Source organism: Mytilus edulis, chromosome 11 (genome assembly GCF_963676685.1).
Source record: "Mytilus edulis chromosome 11, xbMytEdul2.2, whole genome shotgun sequence".
In the NCBI taxonomy this organism is placed as follows: Eukaryota; Metazoa; Mollusca; class Bivalvia; order Mytilida; family Mytilidae; genus Mytilus; species Mytilus edulis.
In genome coordinates, this window is record NC_092354.1 from 74,371,678 (window position 1) to 74,387,269 (window position 15,592).

Sequence of the window (15,592 nt, forward strand, 5' to 3'; positions counted from 1 at the left end):
AGTCAAAACCACTAAAGGCGACTAACAGGAAAGGGTAAAAACACAACTGTCAAATTATGCCCCGGCATTTTCTGGGAGAAAACAAAATGAGTGGTTAAACTTGATAATATAGCTAGCTAAACCTCCCCCTTATAATTGTTTACATAGAATAGCTCACCTGCTCCACCTTGACCCATCATTGCTGAAATGACCAAACAGTACAATTAAGTTTATGATAATTACAAATAAACATTTTCAATATGTAAACTTCGCGCAATCACTTGGTATACAATTTATTTAGGTAGTTATCAATACTTTTCCGTGAATGTGTACTTATTGGTAATTCTGATTTTACATGCGAATAATTTATATTTGCAAAATTGATGCAGCACAAAAGTAATTGGCATATTTTTTAAAGCAATTTTAAATGTTTTTATATTTTTTGTTTTTTTGTTGAATGTTTTGTCTTTTGTTAAGGTTTTCGTTCTGTCTGAATTTGATTTTGCTTGATAAACAAATTGTATTATTCAATATAACTTTCATATACCAAATGTTCTATATTCTTAAAACAATTAAAAAAACGTATTGTTTTGCTGCTCACCATAGACTATCTTCTTTGTGTATAGGTGTATGTGTTTGTGTACATGCATACATGTGTAGATCAACATGATGTGTCTTATAGCTATACTTATATATTCACTGATTTTATAAATGATATATGGTATAATGATGATTCTTTATTTTCGTAGATACCAATTTTTCATGGATGGAGGGTACTGTATCTTCATGGACACATAATTTGTTATCTTATCAAAGTCTGCACGCAATAATATAGTTAAAAGTACTTCGCTCAACATGTTAGCTCGTGCTGCACCCATATACTCCACAAATATTGGTATCAACAAAAAACTATGAATCAACAGTAAATGAAATATTTTGAGCTCCAAATGCATTCGCCCTGTGCATGCAAGTCCCGCGATTCGAATCAATCATGCGCATATAATTAAAAATAGTCGTCTTGAAAGTTGTCTCTCCAATAAAAAATAGAACAGAAAATGCAGCGATATGAGAAATCAGAGAGATGTATTAAATTACAATTTTAAAGAGTTAGAAAACATATATTTATCTTTAATTACTAAATTTGAAAAAAAACTCATCTTCTAAAAAGTCGAACAATGTCTAAAAGTACAGCCATGTGTTAAGTGTAAGTGAAATCATACTGACGCTTAAAACAGCAGCGCAGGGAAGGAACTTAAATGTGTTTGTGACAACTTTTAATTTTAACGTTTAATTTAACTCTGATTTCTCTGAGTAGAATAACATGCAACCAACGATCCCTAAATATCAAAGATATTTCCATTTTTAGCTGAAACGCCAGTGAAAAGAGCAATTTAAGGCGACAGTCAAAATTACCAATGAAATATATTTTTTTTTTAAACGACAAAAGAAGTAATTACTTTGTTAAAACGAAATATAAACAGCACATTTTTCAAACAGAAACAAAAAGCAAGTATTTTTTTTTTTATTTCTTTGCATGAGCTGTTTAGATAATTTTGACTGTCGTTGAATATAGAATTTATCTTTTGTCGTCGATTAAGCACATGCCAATAGACCTACCAGCCATCAATAATCCTGAAAACAAGATATCTAAAATTATTTCAATTACTTTATTTGATATCAAGATATAGTGAAATATGTCATGAAACCATAATGGATATTATCTTTACTTTGGGCAGAACTATATGCTGTAATATAGATCTTCTATAATTGTAACACAGCTTTTTATTAATACAACTGAAAACTATTTATTGAGATACTTTCGGTCTAATTTTTCTATTTTTTTATGTTTTTATTAAGGTCGACAATTGTAATATTTTAAATCTTATAGGATATTTTACCACTAGCTTCTGGTCCTTCTCCAGGGTCGTAACCAGGTCTCTCTGAATCAATAGAAAACATTTTGTTATTAGAAAACAAAATAAAAAAATTGAATACAAAGTCACAATTGTTCATTTAAGTGTCGTTTAGAAATAATAATTGATCTTATCATGGTCAGAGAGTTCTGTGTTCCATATTTTTTTTGCTTTTCGTATATACTAACTTTTTTTTAAGTATATTAAAAAAAACGAGCTTCAAGGCAAACTCAAAACAGGCAACACTCAACATCATACGTAAGACTTGATTGTCGTTTGTAGATGGAGTTCATAAGTGTTTTTCGTTTCTCGCTTTTTATATAGGTTAGACCGTTGGTATTCCTGTTTAAATGGTTTTACACTAATTATTTTTGGGACCCTTTTAAGATTGCTGTTCGGTTCGAGCAAATGTTCCCTGTTGCAGATTTAGACGACCACAAGTTAACATAATAAAACAAATACATGAAAATCTGTAATCTATAACTTGAGATCATCTTGTAGTAATACTAATTCATAATTAAAACGCCGAACTTCTATTTATAACATTAAGCTAATTCCCGATTATTTAGAAAAGAAGGACGAGCCTCTCTATGAATACCTTGGCCCATTGATATTTTGCTCTTAGGATATTTCGGAATAAAACAAGTTTTTAATATTGCACTTGCCGTTAAGAATAATTTGCATTTTGAAGGAAACAGCAACCAATTCCAAAAACTCGAATACAGGTTCAATTAAGAATGTTTCTCTTACTATATATAATGATATACATGCACTTGAAATTCGCAGATTATGGATAATAAACACTAACACAACATCAGAAAATAACCCTATATAAATCAGTTATCAATCGATTTTAGATTGTTTTGTGTAATATATTATATATGTGTTTGTTGTGTAATATATTATATATGTGTTTGTTGTGTAATATATTATATATGTGTTTGTTGTGTAATATATTATATATGTGTTTTCAATTTCCACTTACTGCTTCTCAGCTGTCTCTCGAGTAACATTCTTTGCATCATTGGATCTGCAATCATTATAGTTTATTAAAATTGTATATACAGTGAAACCTGTCTAAACTGAACCTATGTGGGTCTTAAGAATTTGTTCGGTTTTGGCCGTTGTTTGCTTTTATCAGGTTCAAAGCAAATACAATTGGTATGACGATGGTTAAGAATATGTTTGGCTATACAGTTTTTCGGTTTATGCAGGATTCAGTCTAGTCAGCTTTCTGTGTATCGGTTTTATTATAACAAATATAAGAATCATTGGCAACAAATTGACCTTTACTTTTCTTTAGAATTGTGATACTTTCCGGTATAGCTTGTTTGCAAAAAAGCAATACATTGTATACCTTTTTTTTTTTTATTAATTCATTGTAATTTGTATAAGGTTTGTACGATTGTCTATCTATATAAACACATGCAAATTGCACACATTTACAATCTGATAGATATTCCAAAAGGTAGTTGTTGTCATTTCAAAAGTCGTTTTCATTTCACAGCAGATTCATGTAGGCGTCATAATGATATATGCAGCAATGTCAAGTCGTTTTGGGATTCGTCAAAGTCAAATAAAATACTATGTTTTATGGTCAATATCTATCTAATACAGTGAAATTAAAAATATGACAAAGACACAGATTAGAAAGCATTCAGAATGAAAAAGTTAATGACTTGTCTTACTGCGGACAGTTAACAGATGGTGCTGACTCATTGTGTCTGTCTATTTCTAATCCAGATATTCCCACTTTATATTTATATTTGAATTTTCTTGGTTGGCAATTTATATTTGCAAGTTAACGTTAATCACTGTTCAATTGCTCAGTTGACAACTAAATCTACATATCTTTTTGAGAGCGGATGTATACATGAAATGTTTTTGAACCATTATACAAGTTCTGATACAACTCTTTTCATTAAGGTCTAAAGTACCAGCTTATGTTACGGAACTGAATATAATATTATTACTTTTTCTCAATTTTCTTTGAAATATATTCACATTTTCAAGAAAACTGGCACTGTTTTTGATTTAGAGAGAAAAAAACAATTTAAAAATACACTATAATCCTATACTTTAGAAAGATTATTTACATAAGTAATAAGTGATCTCTCATCAAAAACTCGGTAATAAAGGTTTAAACTTTAAAAATGAAATTAAAAATGTGTCTCTTTTACAGTCAGTTTTTTTTTAAATAAAATTTACCTCTTTGGGAATTTTCACCTCCGAGTACACCTCCGAGTGCACCACCGAGTCCACCTCTTCCTCCGCTTCCACCTCCACGTCCACCACGTCCAAAACCTCTTCCTCTTCCACCAAGACCCGCACTTCCCATTCTACCACCAAACCTAGTACTTGTCATTTGTTCTGAAAACAATGTTTAATGTTGCACACTATAGACTAATGAGGGGTTGAAAAGAATAAAAATTAAGCAAAATAGTTTACTTTAAATATTTGGATTTAACAGTTATGTGCATTACAAAGAAAGGATCAATATTTCATCATTGATATGGTAAACTTAACCTCATCTGCATCTTTAATTTTAAATAACAATTGTGTGACTAGACACTAAAAAAAAAAAAAAAAGATGTAGCACTATATTGAAATATCATATCGTGATGTGTATTTACTTCAGTCGGACTATTTCTGAGATTAAAAGACAATATGAACATGTTGTTGAATTATAGGATATGAATACAGCATACCAGGTATACACGATCGTAGGCCTTGACATGCAACAGCTTATACCCCAAGGCGAGTTTTGGAACCCAAATAAAAACAACATCATTCATATTTTCTAAGGCCAAATCATAAAATCCTTCATTCTGTCAAACTCCAATTATCTTTTTGTCTGCAGAGCAGGTTTTACATTAATTTACGATGATATCTGTGCTTTTCCTCTACTTTATTATGGATAATAACGTAACTAATTGATCATCCAAACTAACGATCATAACAACGAATTAAAAATAAGTACCAATACAGTACAAATATTGTAAAAAACTAAAGCAGAATTGTCGAACTTAATTTTGCCGTTGGCTGCAAATACATGTTATGTCACTCTCAGATCTGTATTTGACAGAAATATAAGGTGATTATTAACAAAAATTAAATTTATTTATCTTTTTTTTGTAGTATAATTTCATCAGAAAATATGTAAATATCTCAAGACAGCTTTGATTCATTCTTTTTTATGTTAAAAACATTTACATAGACACATATACGCAAAGTGTTACGAAACATGGAAGGATAAAGCAGACGGACTGAAACAAAAAATGACAGATAGAAGGAGACTTTGATGTCAGTTGAATTTTCTATTTTCGTCCATTTTTCTTGACAAATCTCCACTTATATATAACATACATAACAATTCACAATTCATAATCATCCAATACCACAAACATACCAAATACTATACACCAGTAAATACAATTTGAACTGAAAATAGATTGATGCAAGCCAAATTTGTATCGTTCGAAACAGAAAAAATCATGCGTCATCTTAAGTAATTATTTTTCCCTATTTGACATATTCAATAAAATGCATTCATTAAAATTCAGAAACACGACATATATAAAGTAAAATTTAGTTGCTCTATTAATTCTGCTACAAAATCAATATTCAATTTTGAAACATTTTCAAGTTAGATAAATGAAAAAATACATTGAAATACTGTTTCTACCACCGTCCCCTTTGCATTTCTCCCGAAGAGTAAATTACATATTTTAAATATTCTGAATTATAGGTTCTATAGATATAAGAAGATGTGGTGTGAGTGCCAATGAGACAACTCTCTATCCAAATAACAAAGTTTTGCATTCACCAACAGAAGAATAGTCATTTCATCCATATACTTTTGATAAGCTGATATGGGTATACTTTATATAGCAGGCAAATCATTAGCTATATACTTAATATATATCGACAACATACTGCTAGCTTTATTGAAATACTGTACATGACGTTTGCGGGGAACAAAATAATTTATTTAAAATTCTTACTTAATATCTGTTACCCTTGACTAAACATATAGGTCTGAATTATTATAAAGATGTTATCTTTCTTTTTATGCAGTTATACATGTTCTATTTGTGTAATCAATTTTGTAAAATTATTTTTTCTACATATTTTGAAACATGACCAAAGGAGGTAAACATGATTAGGTAAATAATAAAATTCGAACAGAAAAAAATGGAAAATGATGCTATTAAGTACACGATTAAGTAAACAGTCAAATACCAACAGAAAAAATGGGAAAAGGTGCTTAATTATAAGACTGTGTTAAAAAGAGCAATATTAGGGAATTGTCTGTCATTTCTTAGTTTGAAAAAAAAGCTATCAAATGTGAATATCATGTACAGCAGTTTTGACTATGAATCTCATACCCTTTTGTTCAGCCATGTTTTCATTCATCATGGGAGCCATTAGCTGTGTCATCATCGCCATGTTACCTAGCGTTAATTTGACCAGAATTTTCTATTCAAACATGTTAATTATGCATATTGAACATTTTAAGTTAACATTCTATAAATGTTTCAATGAAATACTGTATCATTTTGTATTCAAAAGTAAAATCACAAAATTACTGAACTCCGCGGAAAATTAAAAAAAAAAAGAAAATCCCTTATCAAATGGCAAAACCAAAATCTCAAACACATTAAACTGTCATATTCCCGACTTGGTTCAGGCATTTTCCTATGTAGATAAAACCTTCTTTAAATTGAAACTATTAATTGTCACATCTACATAAAATCCCGTATTCAACTTTATTTGAAGATATACAAGCATGATATACAAATAAAATGTCTTGCATTTCCATTAACAAAAACTAAATCATCTAGAGTAACAATCAGAAGATGTAATACGATTGCCAAAAAGACAACTCTTAACCTGAGATCAATGTGGTATTGTGAATGATAAAACTACAAACGTACACATGTAAAAGGAGCATGTACACACTACTGTGGATTCATTATTTTTCGTTGTTTACCAACTTTCGTGGATTTCGTAGGTACAGTTCAACCACAAAATTAAAAGGTTCAACGAATGACAAATTTTCTATAAGTTTATATGCAGATTTCGTCAATACCACAAAATTAAATATTCACGAACATGCAAGTTTTCACTGATCCACGAAAATTGGTACCCACAACAATAAATGAATCCACAGTGCATTTAGTATTATAAAAACCTACCTCCAGGATCTGTTGTTCCTCCTCCCATCATCTCTGTAAAATAAAATCGAAATATTATAAAAAAAATGTAATGGAAAGTTTCTTCCAAACTGTATTGTGTTCAAAGATATTGCAATCATAGCATGACGTAAAGACGTTGTTGCGATACAACACATACTTTACTAGAACAATACGCTGGCTTGTTTTAACGTATTACTGCATACAGTTAAATACATCACATATGTCATCGTAACTGTTTACACAATTCCTATTCCGAACCAAGCAGTTGTTGCTAACTACTACGTTCCTAGTGATACACACTGTATTTTAATTTACAACACGCGATTGAAGTACGGCACCATAAGTTCAAAGAAATACTTTTGTTTGTTTGATAACATGTATTTTGTATTTTTTATTTAATACAAAACGATCCTTCATATGTAGACACCTTTGTTTGTTATAATAAGATGTGTCCTTTTTTTCTTTATTTCTTTCATTCTATATGTTTTCCCTGATTTTTTTAAGGTTGATAGTATTATTTTATTTCAAATTCCAATTAATCGAGAGATAAAAGATTTGTCGACAGATAATTTACATTATTACAGCACAGTAGAGTGGTATGCAAAATTGTCGCGAGAAAATAAGGTATCACGTGCCGTTGCCAATGAAAATAACAACGTCGTCATATATAAAATAGCTATAAACAGCTTATCTTTGCTCACCTCAACTCGATTGTTTTCTCACTTTCGCCGTACTGACTCAAGCGAGAACATCAATCTATTTGAGATAGTCAACGGTAATCTATGAGTATAAGTCAACAAATATTAGTATAACTTACCCATCAGTGCAGCCATGTCCATATTGCCCATACCGCCCATGCCGCCCATACCACCCATACCGCCCATACCGCCCATACCATTCATACCATTCATACCGCCCATATTTCCCATTCCTCCTCCTACAAAAGAAATCATATGTTGTTATGTTAAGTTATGTTAAGATAATTATATTACTTGTTTTGATTACGTTTGAATCGTAGTATTTAAGGAAAGATTGCAATTGTTTCTGTCTATGAAGAAATAACATAGGAAATGTGGTGCACATTGAATAACCCGCATATAGCAAAAACACCTTCAGGCAATCAGAGGACAAGTTACATTTAAAATTAAATTATAAACCAATGAAATAACAATCAACAAATATTGAAACAATATCTTACCACCTTGACCCATGGCTGCTGCTGAAATGAAAATAAATTACTTATTAGTTTTGTTTAAATAATATATTTTTGTTTCCTTCAGTTAAGGCAAAAAAGTAATACAGATAGTCCTGCAGTTATACCATAAGTACAAGAATTGTGCCAGTTAACGATGAATTTACTCTTCATAAATTCATCTTGAACTGGCATAATTTTTGTACATACTTGTCGAAATTATATGTTGCCAAATTTAATACCAAATTTGTTTTTGTATAACGTTTCTTCTATTCGTGAGTGACTAATGAGCTACCTGTCTAGTGTAAAGAATTTGAGGCTTAGTATCTATTATGACTCATTTCACAATTAAATTTCATAATCTTTCTAGCACAAAGTACAACTGAATTAAGCAGTTTGACACTCCATAACTTAAAAATCTAGGAAAGAATCATGTACATTCTACGACAAAGGATGAGATTATATTATAAAATATTTCAATATTCAGGCATTCAAAACGGAAAAACTCTTGATGTTAGGGCAATAATAAATGACATATTTTTGCATGCATTACAAAACATATGCAAAAGCTGCGAAATATGTATAGATTATAACATGGCCTTTTCGATATTGGCCCTGGTATCATCCCGAGACTCCCGTATCGGCCTCGAGGCTTTAGCCGAGGGCCGATATGGGTCAAGGGATGATACCAGGGCCAATATGGAAAAGACATGTTATAATCTATTTATCACATATCCAAGTTCTGCAGAATAGAGACACAAAGTTCAATTATTACAATTTAATAAAACATAACAGGTAAAATTTTAATTTTTGTATCACAAAAGTGTCGTTAAGGACGCAATGACGTGACGTCATTTGGAATCAGGGCACAATATCAATATCGTCTTTTTTGCCCCGGGCAATTTTGAGGTTATTGCATATGCAAAACCCAACGTATTCGTAACAAATATGTGATAAAATGAAATATTAAGCAATAACATCTATCACCATTTTGATTTTCTTTTAAATGAGCACAGCTTCAAGCTTGTATATGATCAATTAATAAATGGTTGTAAATGTACGCTGTGCTACTCAAAAAAGGTTAAGATATGGAACAACAAAGATAAAGCTGGGATTTACGATACATCATTAAAATAATGTATTTCCATATTTAGGCTTTTTATACATAAAAACCTTTTGATGTTAAAGCAAATATAATTGGCACGTTACTAGCTATATTATAAAACATAGAAAAAGCTCCGAATATATAATGATAACATATTAAAACATTATTGACATTCGTCACCTTCTTGATTATGTTATAAATTAGCATTGCGTCAAGCATGAAAATGTCTGAAAAGTATGGTTTACGACTCAATGATATGTTAAGATGTGGAACAAAAACAAAACGATGGAATTTATGATCCATCATTAAAATAAAGCATAGTTGCAAAGCGAGTACCTAACATTGCTTGCATTGGATCTATGGGAGATCTGCGACTATCTGAAACATAGACATTAAAAAAGGATGTATACCCTTTACTTTCACTGTAAAACATTTTTTTAACTCAAAACGTTACAGCAAATATGACGACAAATCAAAGTCGTAACATTTTATGAAGAGAAAATTTTAATTTAGAAGTATATATCCTTTGTGTTTATTGCATAGAAACTTAATGTCAAAGCATGTGTGACATTAAAAGAAAAAGAAAAACGAACAAGACGATAGAAAACTAGACTTAAATGAAATATAAGTATACAAAGTAATAGAATTCAAAGCCACACAACGGAAAACAAAATATGTTCCCGACTGTCAATTTGGTGCTCTTTATAATGACATAAAGATATTACATGTAGTAAGTATTGAAACATATGACGACATTTATAACCAAAGGAAAATAAGCAAATCTCTAGAAAACCGGGTGGCGGTGAATATCATATTTTACTTTTTTTAACAAAATTTTTTATTGTAAAGACCACCTACATTTGTTACAAAAAATTAGAATTTACCTTAAAACTTAGTATGATAGTTGTCATGTTTAATGACGTTGAACTAGCCTGTGAAAGGAATTCATTATTTTCCATTTTCATAAAGGAAAGAGAAATATATTCTAGGAAACAAATACAAAATACAGAATCTTACTAAGTAAGCTTTGCATCATTTTCATCTTCAGAGCACTCATGTCTGGCGTAGGTGCTGGTGGTTGTGTTGGTTTCGGTGTTGTCGTTGCTGGTGGTGCTCCTATAACATGTACAATATTAGTATTAGATAACAACTGTCATTAACATAGGAGAGTAATGGAAGTGGCGTTGATTTGCTCGTTGTTGCTTTTGAATGACTAATATGGTATATACCCGGATTTTTTTTCACTCAATCGATGTATGTCTTTTGAACAGCGGTTTACTACTGTTGCCTTCATATAGCTATTATATAATAACTTTTTTGAATGAATACTGAAAACCTCTAACTTGTATAAGAGAAGTTCGTCATTTAGCAGTTGACATTTACGACATTGGTCTGCATTAGATAGATATAACAAAATCAAGTTTTATTTGATAACGGGTTGTTTTGTAATAATATACGATTATAAAACATCATGCTATTTATTCAATTTGTTAAGGTAATAATGTATATGTTATGTGTAACGTGATTTCTAGTATAAAGCTTAGTAAATATATACATTAATAAATTAATGATTGGTATTAACAATGTTATTTCAACTGAGCGGGGGAGCTTACATTTAAAAATGCATACGGATAGTCTATTTGAAGATGTGTATGATAAGGACGATTGCCGTTATAATTATTACTGATGTCTAATCACCTATTAGTGTCATCAAAGGAATTTTGATAAATAATGACTGGACACTTCATTAATGAGTTTATCCTATAACACATATCTATAGATGAACTGGTTTACTAAGAGCGAACCGGTAAAACTCCGCCCAGTCAAGTGAAATAAATCGAGTAATAAGGATGTACCATTAAGCAATCAAATAAACCCGGAAATAAATATGTTTAATCAAGATACTTGTTTGCAGAATTGTTCAGGTTAAAATCAATTCTAATAAAAGAATAAAATAGTTTACCTAACATAGCTAATAAAGCGTTCCTCTGTTCAGCTGATAAAGACCCTGAAACAAACAGCAGTACATGAATTGTTAGAAACAAAGTAAATAATACAATTTACTTCAGTTAAAATTGCATTTTGTTTTACAGGACGAGATGTCTAACCAACGACACTTCTCATTCCGTTATTTGACTTTTTATTTCAACGGTAAACTTAAGTGCACGTTGTTTTTAAAATATAAAAAAAATGCATTGGTGAGCACTTAAAATCAGCTAAGGTTCACGATCGATTTAATTTTGACGGGAATGTGACTTTCCTGGATCTACAATTAATGTAGTTTCATAATTTTACAAAATTTCAGAATAGTTAATACGATTACAGAAAAAAGCTTCATACAAATACGTGTATCATATATCAGAAAGCTCGAATCTATTTTTGTGACACTATTCCATTCGCAGTAATCGGAATAATAAAAACCTCGCAGTAGTAAGTGAATTTACTGTACATGGATACATCAACTATGATAGAAAAAAAAGAAATGAGAATGCTTCAACAAGAATTCATGAAAAAGAGTTTATTGCAATTGAGCTAAAAAAGGTTTAAAGTATAAAAAAGAAGATGTGGTATGTTTGCCAATGAGACAACTCTGCACAAGAGATTAAAAGACACAGAAATTAACAACTATAGGTAACCGTACGGCCCTCAACTATGAGCAAAGCCCATACCGCATAGTCAGCTATAAAAGGCATAATATCTTACCAACAAATCCTTGCATTCCGTTATTGGACTGTGATGATTGTTGTGGTGGCTGAACATCTGTAAAATGAAATATCACACCATGTTTATCTACGCATGAGGTACTCAAATACATAAATATATACCCTTGATTTTTAGAAGGACATAACTTACTTGTTAGTGCAGCAATTTCATATATTATATTATTAAATAAACAAAGGGAACCGCATTTATATATTTCTTTCTATTACAATACGTAAGCAAGTTCTAAGCATATAAATATTACATCACATTTAGATTAATCGAACAAAAAATCATGTTATAATAATGTGGAAATGTAAGCTAAATATGCATCTGGCTTATACGAATAATTGTATGTGTGGGGTTGAATTAACAAAGCAATGATCACTTCAAAGTCTTGAGCTAAATTTTGAGTACAGTGTAACCTGACTAAACCGAATCATGCATAAACCGAAAACCTGTCTAAACCAAACAGGTTCTTAAGTACCGTCATATCAAATTATTTGCGTTATGAACCAGATAAAACCGAACATCGGCTGAAACCGAAACAAATTTTAAGTCCCGAAGAGGTTCGTTTTAAACAGGTTTCACTGTACATAGATTTTTGTTTGTTGGTGAGGGGATGGATTATAATCGACATCAACATACCTCTGACCATTTTACTAGACATGCCAGCAACATCGATACCTGCAAAATAAGAATCTTGTTAGAGTTTCCAGTTTACAGTTAAACTTTGTATTCATCAACATGATCAAGTTGTATTGGAAAAATAAAGATGAAATGCTGTGTAAGAGATGTTATCTCAACCTGACTCATGATAACATTCTCAAATCAAAGATTCCTCGGTAAAAACTATTAATCAACATACACATGTCTTGGTAATATCATTACAAGTAACAGCCTTGTTGAATCATTAAATCAATCTTGTTCTCTCTTATATTATACATATACCAGAATATAACTAGTTATGACCAATTAATGAGGCTCATTTCAGTCATGCTTGCAAAATTCTGTTCATGTATTTTTATTAGCATTATAGATAGATATGCTATAAAAGGTCTTCATCTTCCGTTTTATACTGAAGCAATATTAAACACTATTCAAATAAAGTCAACTGTTTACAAAAGGAAATGTCTGTACCAAGTCAGGAGTATGACAGTTGTTTTTCTTTCGTTTGATTTGTGTGAGGTTTTAATTTTTCAATTTGCATGATTTGATAAGGGACTTTCCGTTTTGAATGTTTCCTTGGAGTTGGGTATGTTTGTTATTTTCTCCCCAATAATAATCACATTATTAGTTGTATAATGTGGAGTAAACCATTACTATTAAAGACTCACCTTGGAATCGTCTATTACTGTTTTGATTTGATTGTCTTTTTTGATTAGGCGATGAAGCTATTAAAAGAACATTAAAAAATACATGAATATATATGTCAGATATTAACCTTGGAATATTCAAATTATGTTTTCTAGTTGTCCTATGTTACATATTTCTGGACAGAAACCTTGACAAGAGATAATTAATCTAACTGCCAATGTCATTGCCCCTTTTTGTCGTTTATATTTGCATTGAGATTTACTTCACAACTTTCTTTCTCAAAAAAAAAAAAGAAAGAAAGAATCGTAAAAAACACAAAAGCGATGTAACATAATCTCATCTTAAAAAGTTAAAGCTCATACCCAGAAATACAATTAAGCACAATCAATCCCAAAAAAAACAACAGTGCAATGATATGATGTATAACTTTCTAAGAACATTACACAAATCCTTAATTATGATCCTACAGTATGTCAAGTGTTCCAATACCTATCTGTCCTTACTTATATTTTTAATATATATTTAAATATGTTTATTATATACATAATAATGCAGGAAATGTGCATTTAAGGAAAAGAAATGTTTAATCTCATCCATAATATCAATTGTTCGTGTTTAAAAATTGCATAACAATATTTGAATATTCTTCAAATGCAAAAAATAAAGGTCTGTCACATATGACTGAGAGAAAAAGCACAAAAATCATTTCTTTAAAGCAACATTGATACCTAAAAGGGTAATTAAAAAAACTTGATCATGGTAAGGGAGCTACCATTTGATTTTTATGGGTGGGGGGGGGGGGGGGGGGGGCTTGGATGAAATTTGAAAAAAATAGGCAGGACAGGAGTTTTGAGTACAAAAAAAGGCAGGATGAGACGCTTGCAAAAAAAAAAAAACTCAGGACGACAATTTAGGTAAAAAAAAGTCAGGATAAACTTTAAAAAAAAGGCAGGACCGAACAGAGTGAAAAATAAAAAGGCAGGACAGAGATTACAGCTTAAAAAAATGCAGGACAAAATTTTTCATCCTAGCCCCCCCCCCCCCCCCCCCCCCTCATAAAAATCAAATGGTAGCTCCCTAAATCAAACAATGTTTACAGGAAATACGACATTTGCTAGGTACTTTATATGTTGAAGCGTAGCTTTACTTTTACACAAGCAAGCTTTTGATGTGTATATTTAGGTAAAAAGGGAGGTAAAAAGTGACAGCAACATTCGTTTAGTAACAGTCAGTTTTACAAATGCTTGCAATACTATTTATAGGGATTGACCAACACGTAGCAATGATTATTATGTGTTACTTCCCTTTAACGATGTCTAAATCCTTCTGCTGATATTATAAACATTAATTATAATAACCACATTATATTCATTCATCTATCGAAATCAGTTGTATTTTCATGCAACATTTCACGTTTTTAATATGTTTTAATTGTTACTTTATTTATGTTATACCTTTTCACAGTGTTATAGCATACGAAACCAGCCTGTCTTTCTGTAGTTATTCTCAATGTTTAACAAAATTAGTAAACAAAAAGGAACCAAAACATACAGAACCAATTTCGTTATTGTTTAAAAGTCGATTGAAAATAAAAGGGCTGTGTTTGCATATTAAAATAGTGGCAAGTTTGTGCATATTAGACCTGCCGAATTGAGACTATTTACCGGATTTGTTATAACATAAGCAACACGACGGGTGCCACATGTAGAGCAGGATCTGCTTAACCTTCCGGAGCACCTTAGATTAACCCTAGTTTTTAGTGGGGTTCGTGTTGCTTATTCTTTAGTTTTCTATGTTGTCATGTGTTTTATTGTTTGTCTATTTGTCTTTTTCATTTTTAGTCAGGCCTTGTCAGTTTATTTTTTATGTATGAGTTTGACTGTCCCTTTAGTATCTTTCGTCCCTCTTTTAGAGTTTATAAAAATTGAAATGAAATAATTTGAGTGATGGATAATTTTAAAATTTAATGCAAAGATGACTAATTCAATTGCTTTGTTATCGCCCTTGTTCTATAACGAGTTTTCATTTCACCTTGTCTCACTTTGTTTCAATTTTGACTATGCTTTTTGACTATTTCATGTTTAGTAGCAATTTAATAGCTCAACAATCACGACACCTATTTTTTAAAAGTAATAGAATCCCTTAACATGTCTTCGTTTGTTTGTCCTAATATTTCTCCAAATGATGA

General features: G+C 30.9%; 1 protein-coding gene across 1 annotated transcript in view; it reads right to left on the reverse strand.

Moving 5' to 3' along the window:
* Positions 1-116: 116 nt before the first annotated feature.
* Positions 117-15,592, reverse strand: part of LOC139494581 (uncharacterized) — a 35,046-nt gene continuing 19,570 nt past the window's right edge. The window contains exons 9-23 of the mRNA XM_071282741.1: positions 13,425-13,481; positions 12,736-12,774; positions 12,091-12,147; positions 11,351-11,395; positions 10,405-10,503; positions 9,724-9,765; positions 8,289-8,309; positions 7,908-8,027; positions 7,091-7,123; positions 6,281-6,346; positions 4,101-4,262; positions 2,878-2,922; positions 1,878-1,919; positions 1,597-1,611; positions 117-181 (exon numbers count right to left, since the gene is read on the reverse strand). Coding sequence (XP_071138842.1) covers positions 117-181; positions 1,597-1,611; positions 1,878-1,919; positions 2,878-2,922; positions 4,101-4,262; positions 6,281-6,346; positions 7,091-7,123; positions 7,908-8,027; positions 8,289-8,309; positions 9,724-9,765; positions 10,405-10,503; positions 11,351-11,395; positions 12,091-12,147; positions 12,736-12,774; positions 13,425-13,481 — 908 coding nt within the window. The remainder of the gene's footprint in view (positions 182-1,596; positions 1,612-1,877; positions 1,920-2,877; positions 2,923-4,100; positions 4,263-6,280; positions 6,347-7,090; positions 7,124-7,907; positions 8,028-8,288; positions 8,310-9,723; positions 9,766-10,404; positions 10,504-11,350; positions 11,396-12,090; positions 12,148-12,735; positions 12,775-13,424; positions 13,482-15,592) is intronic.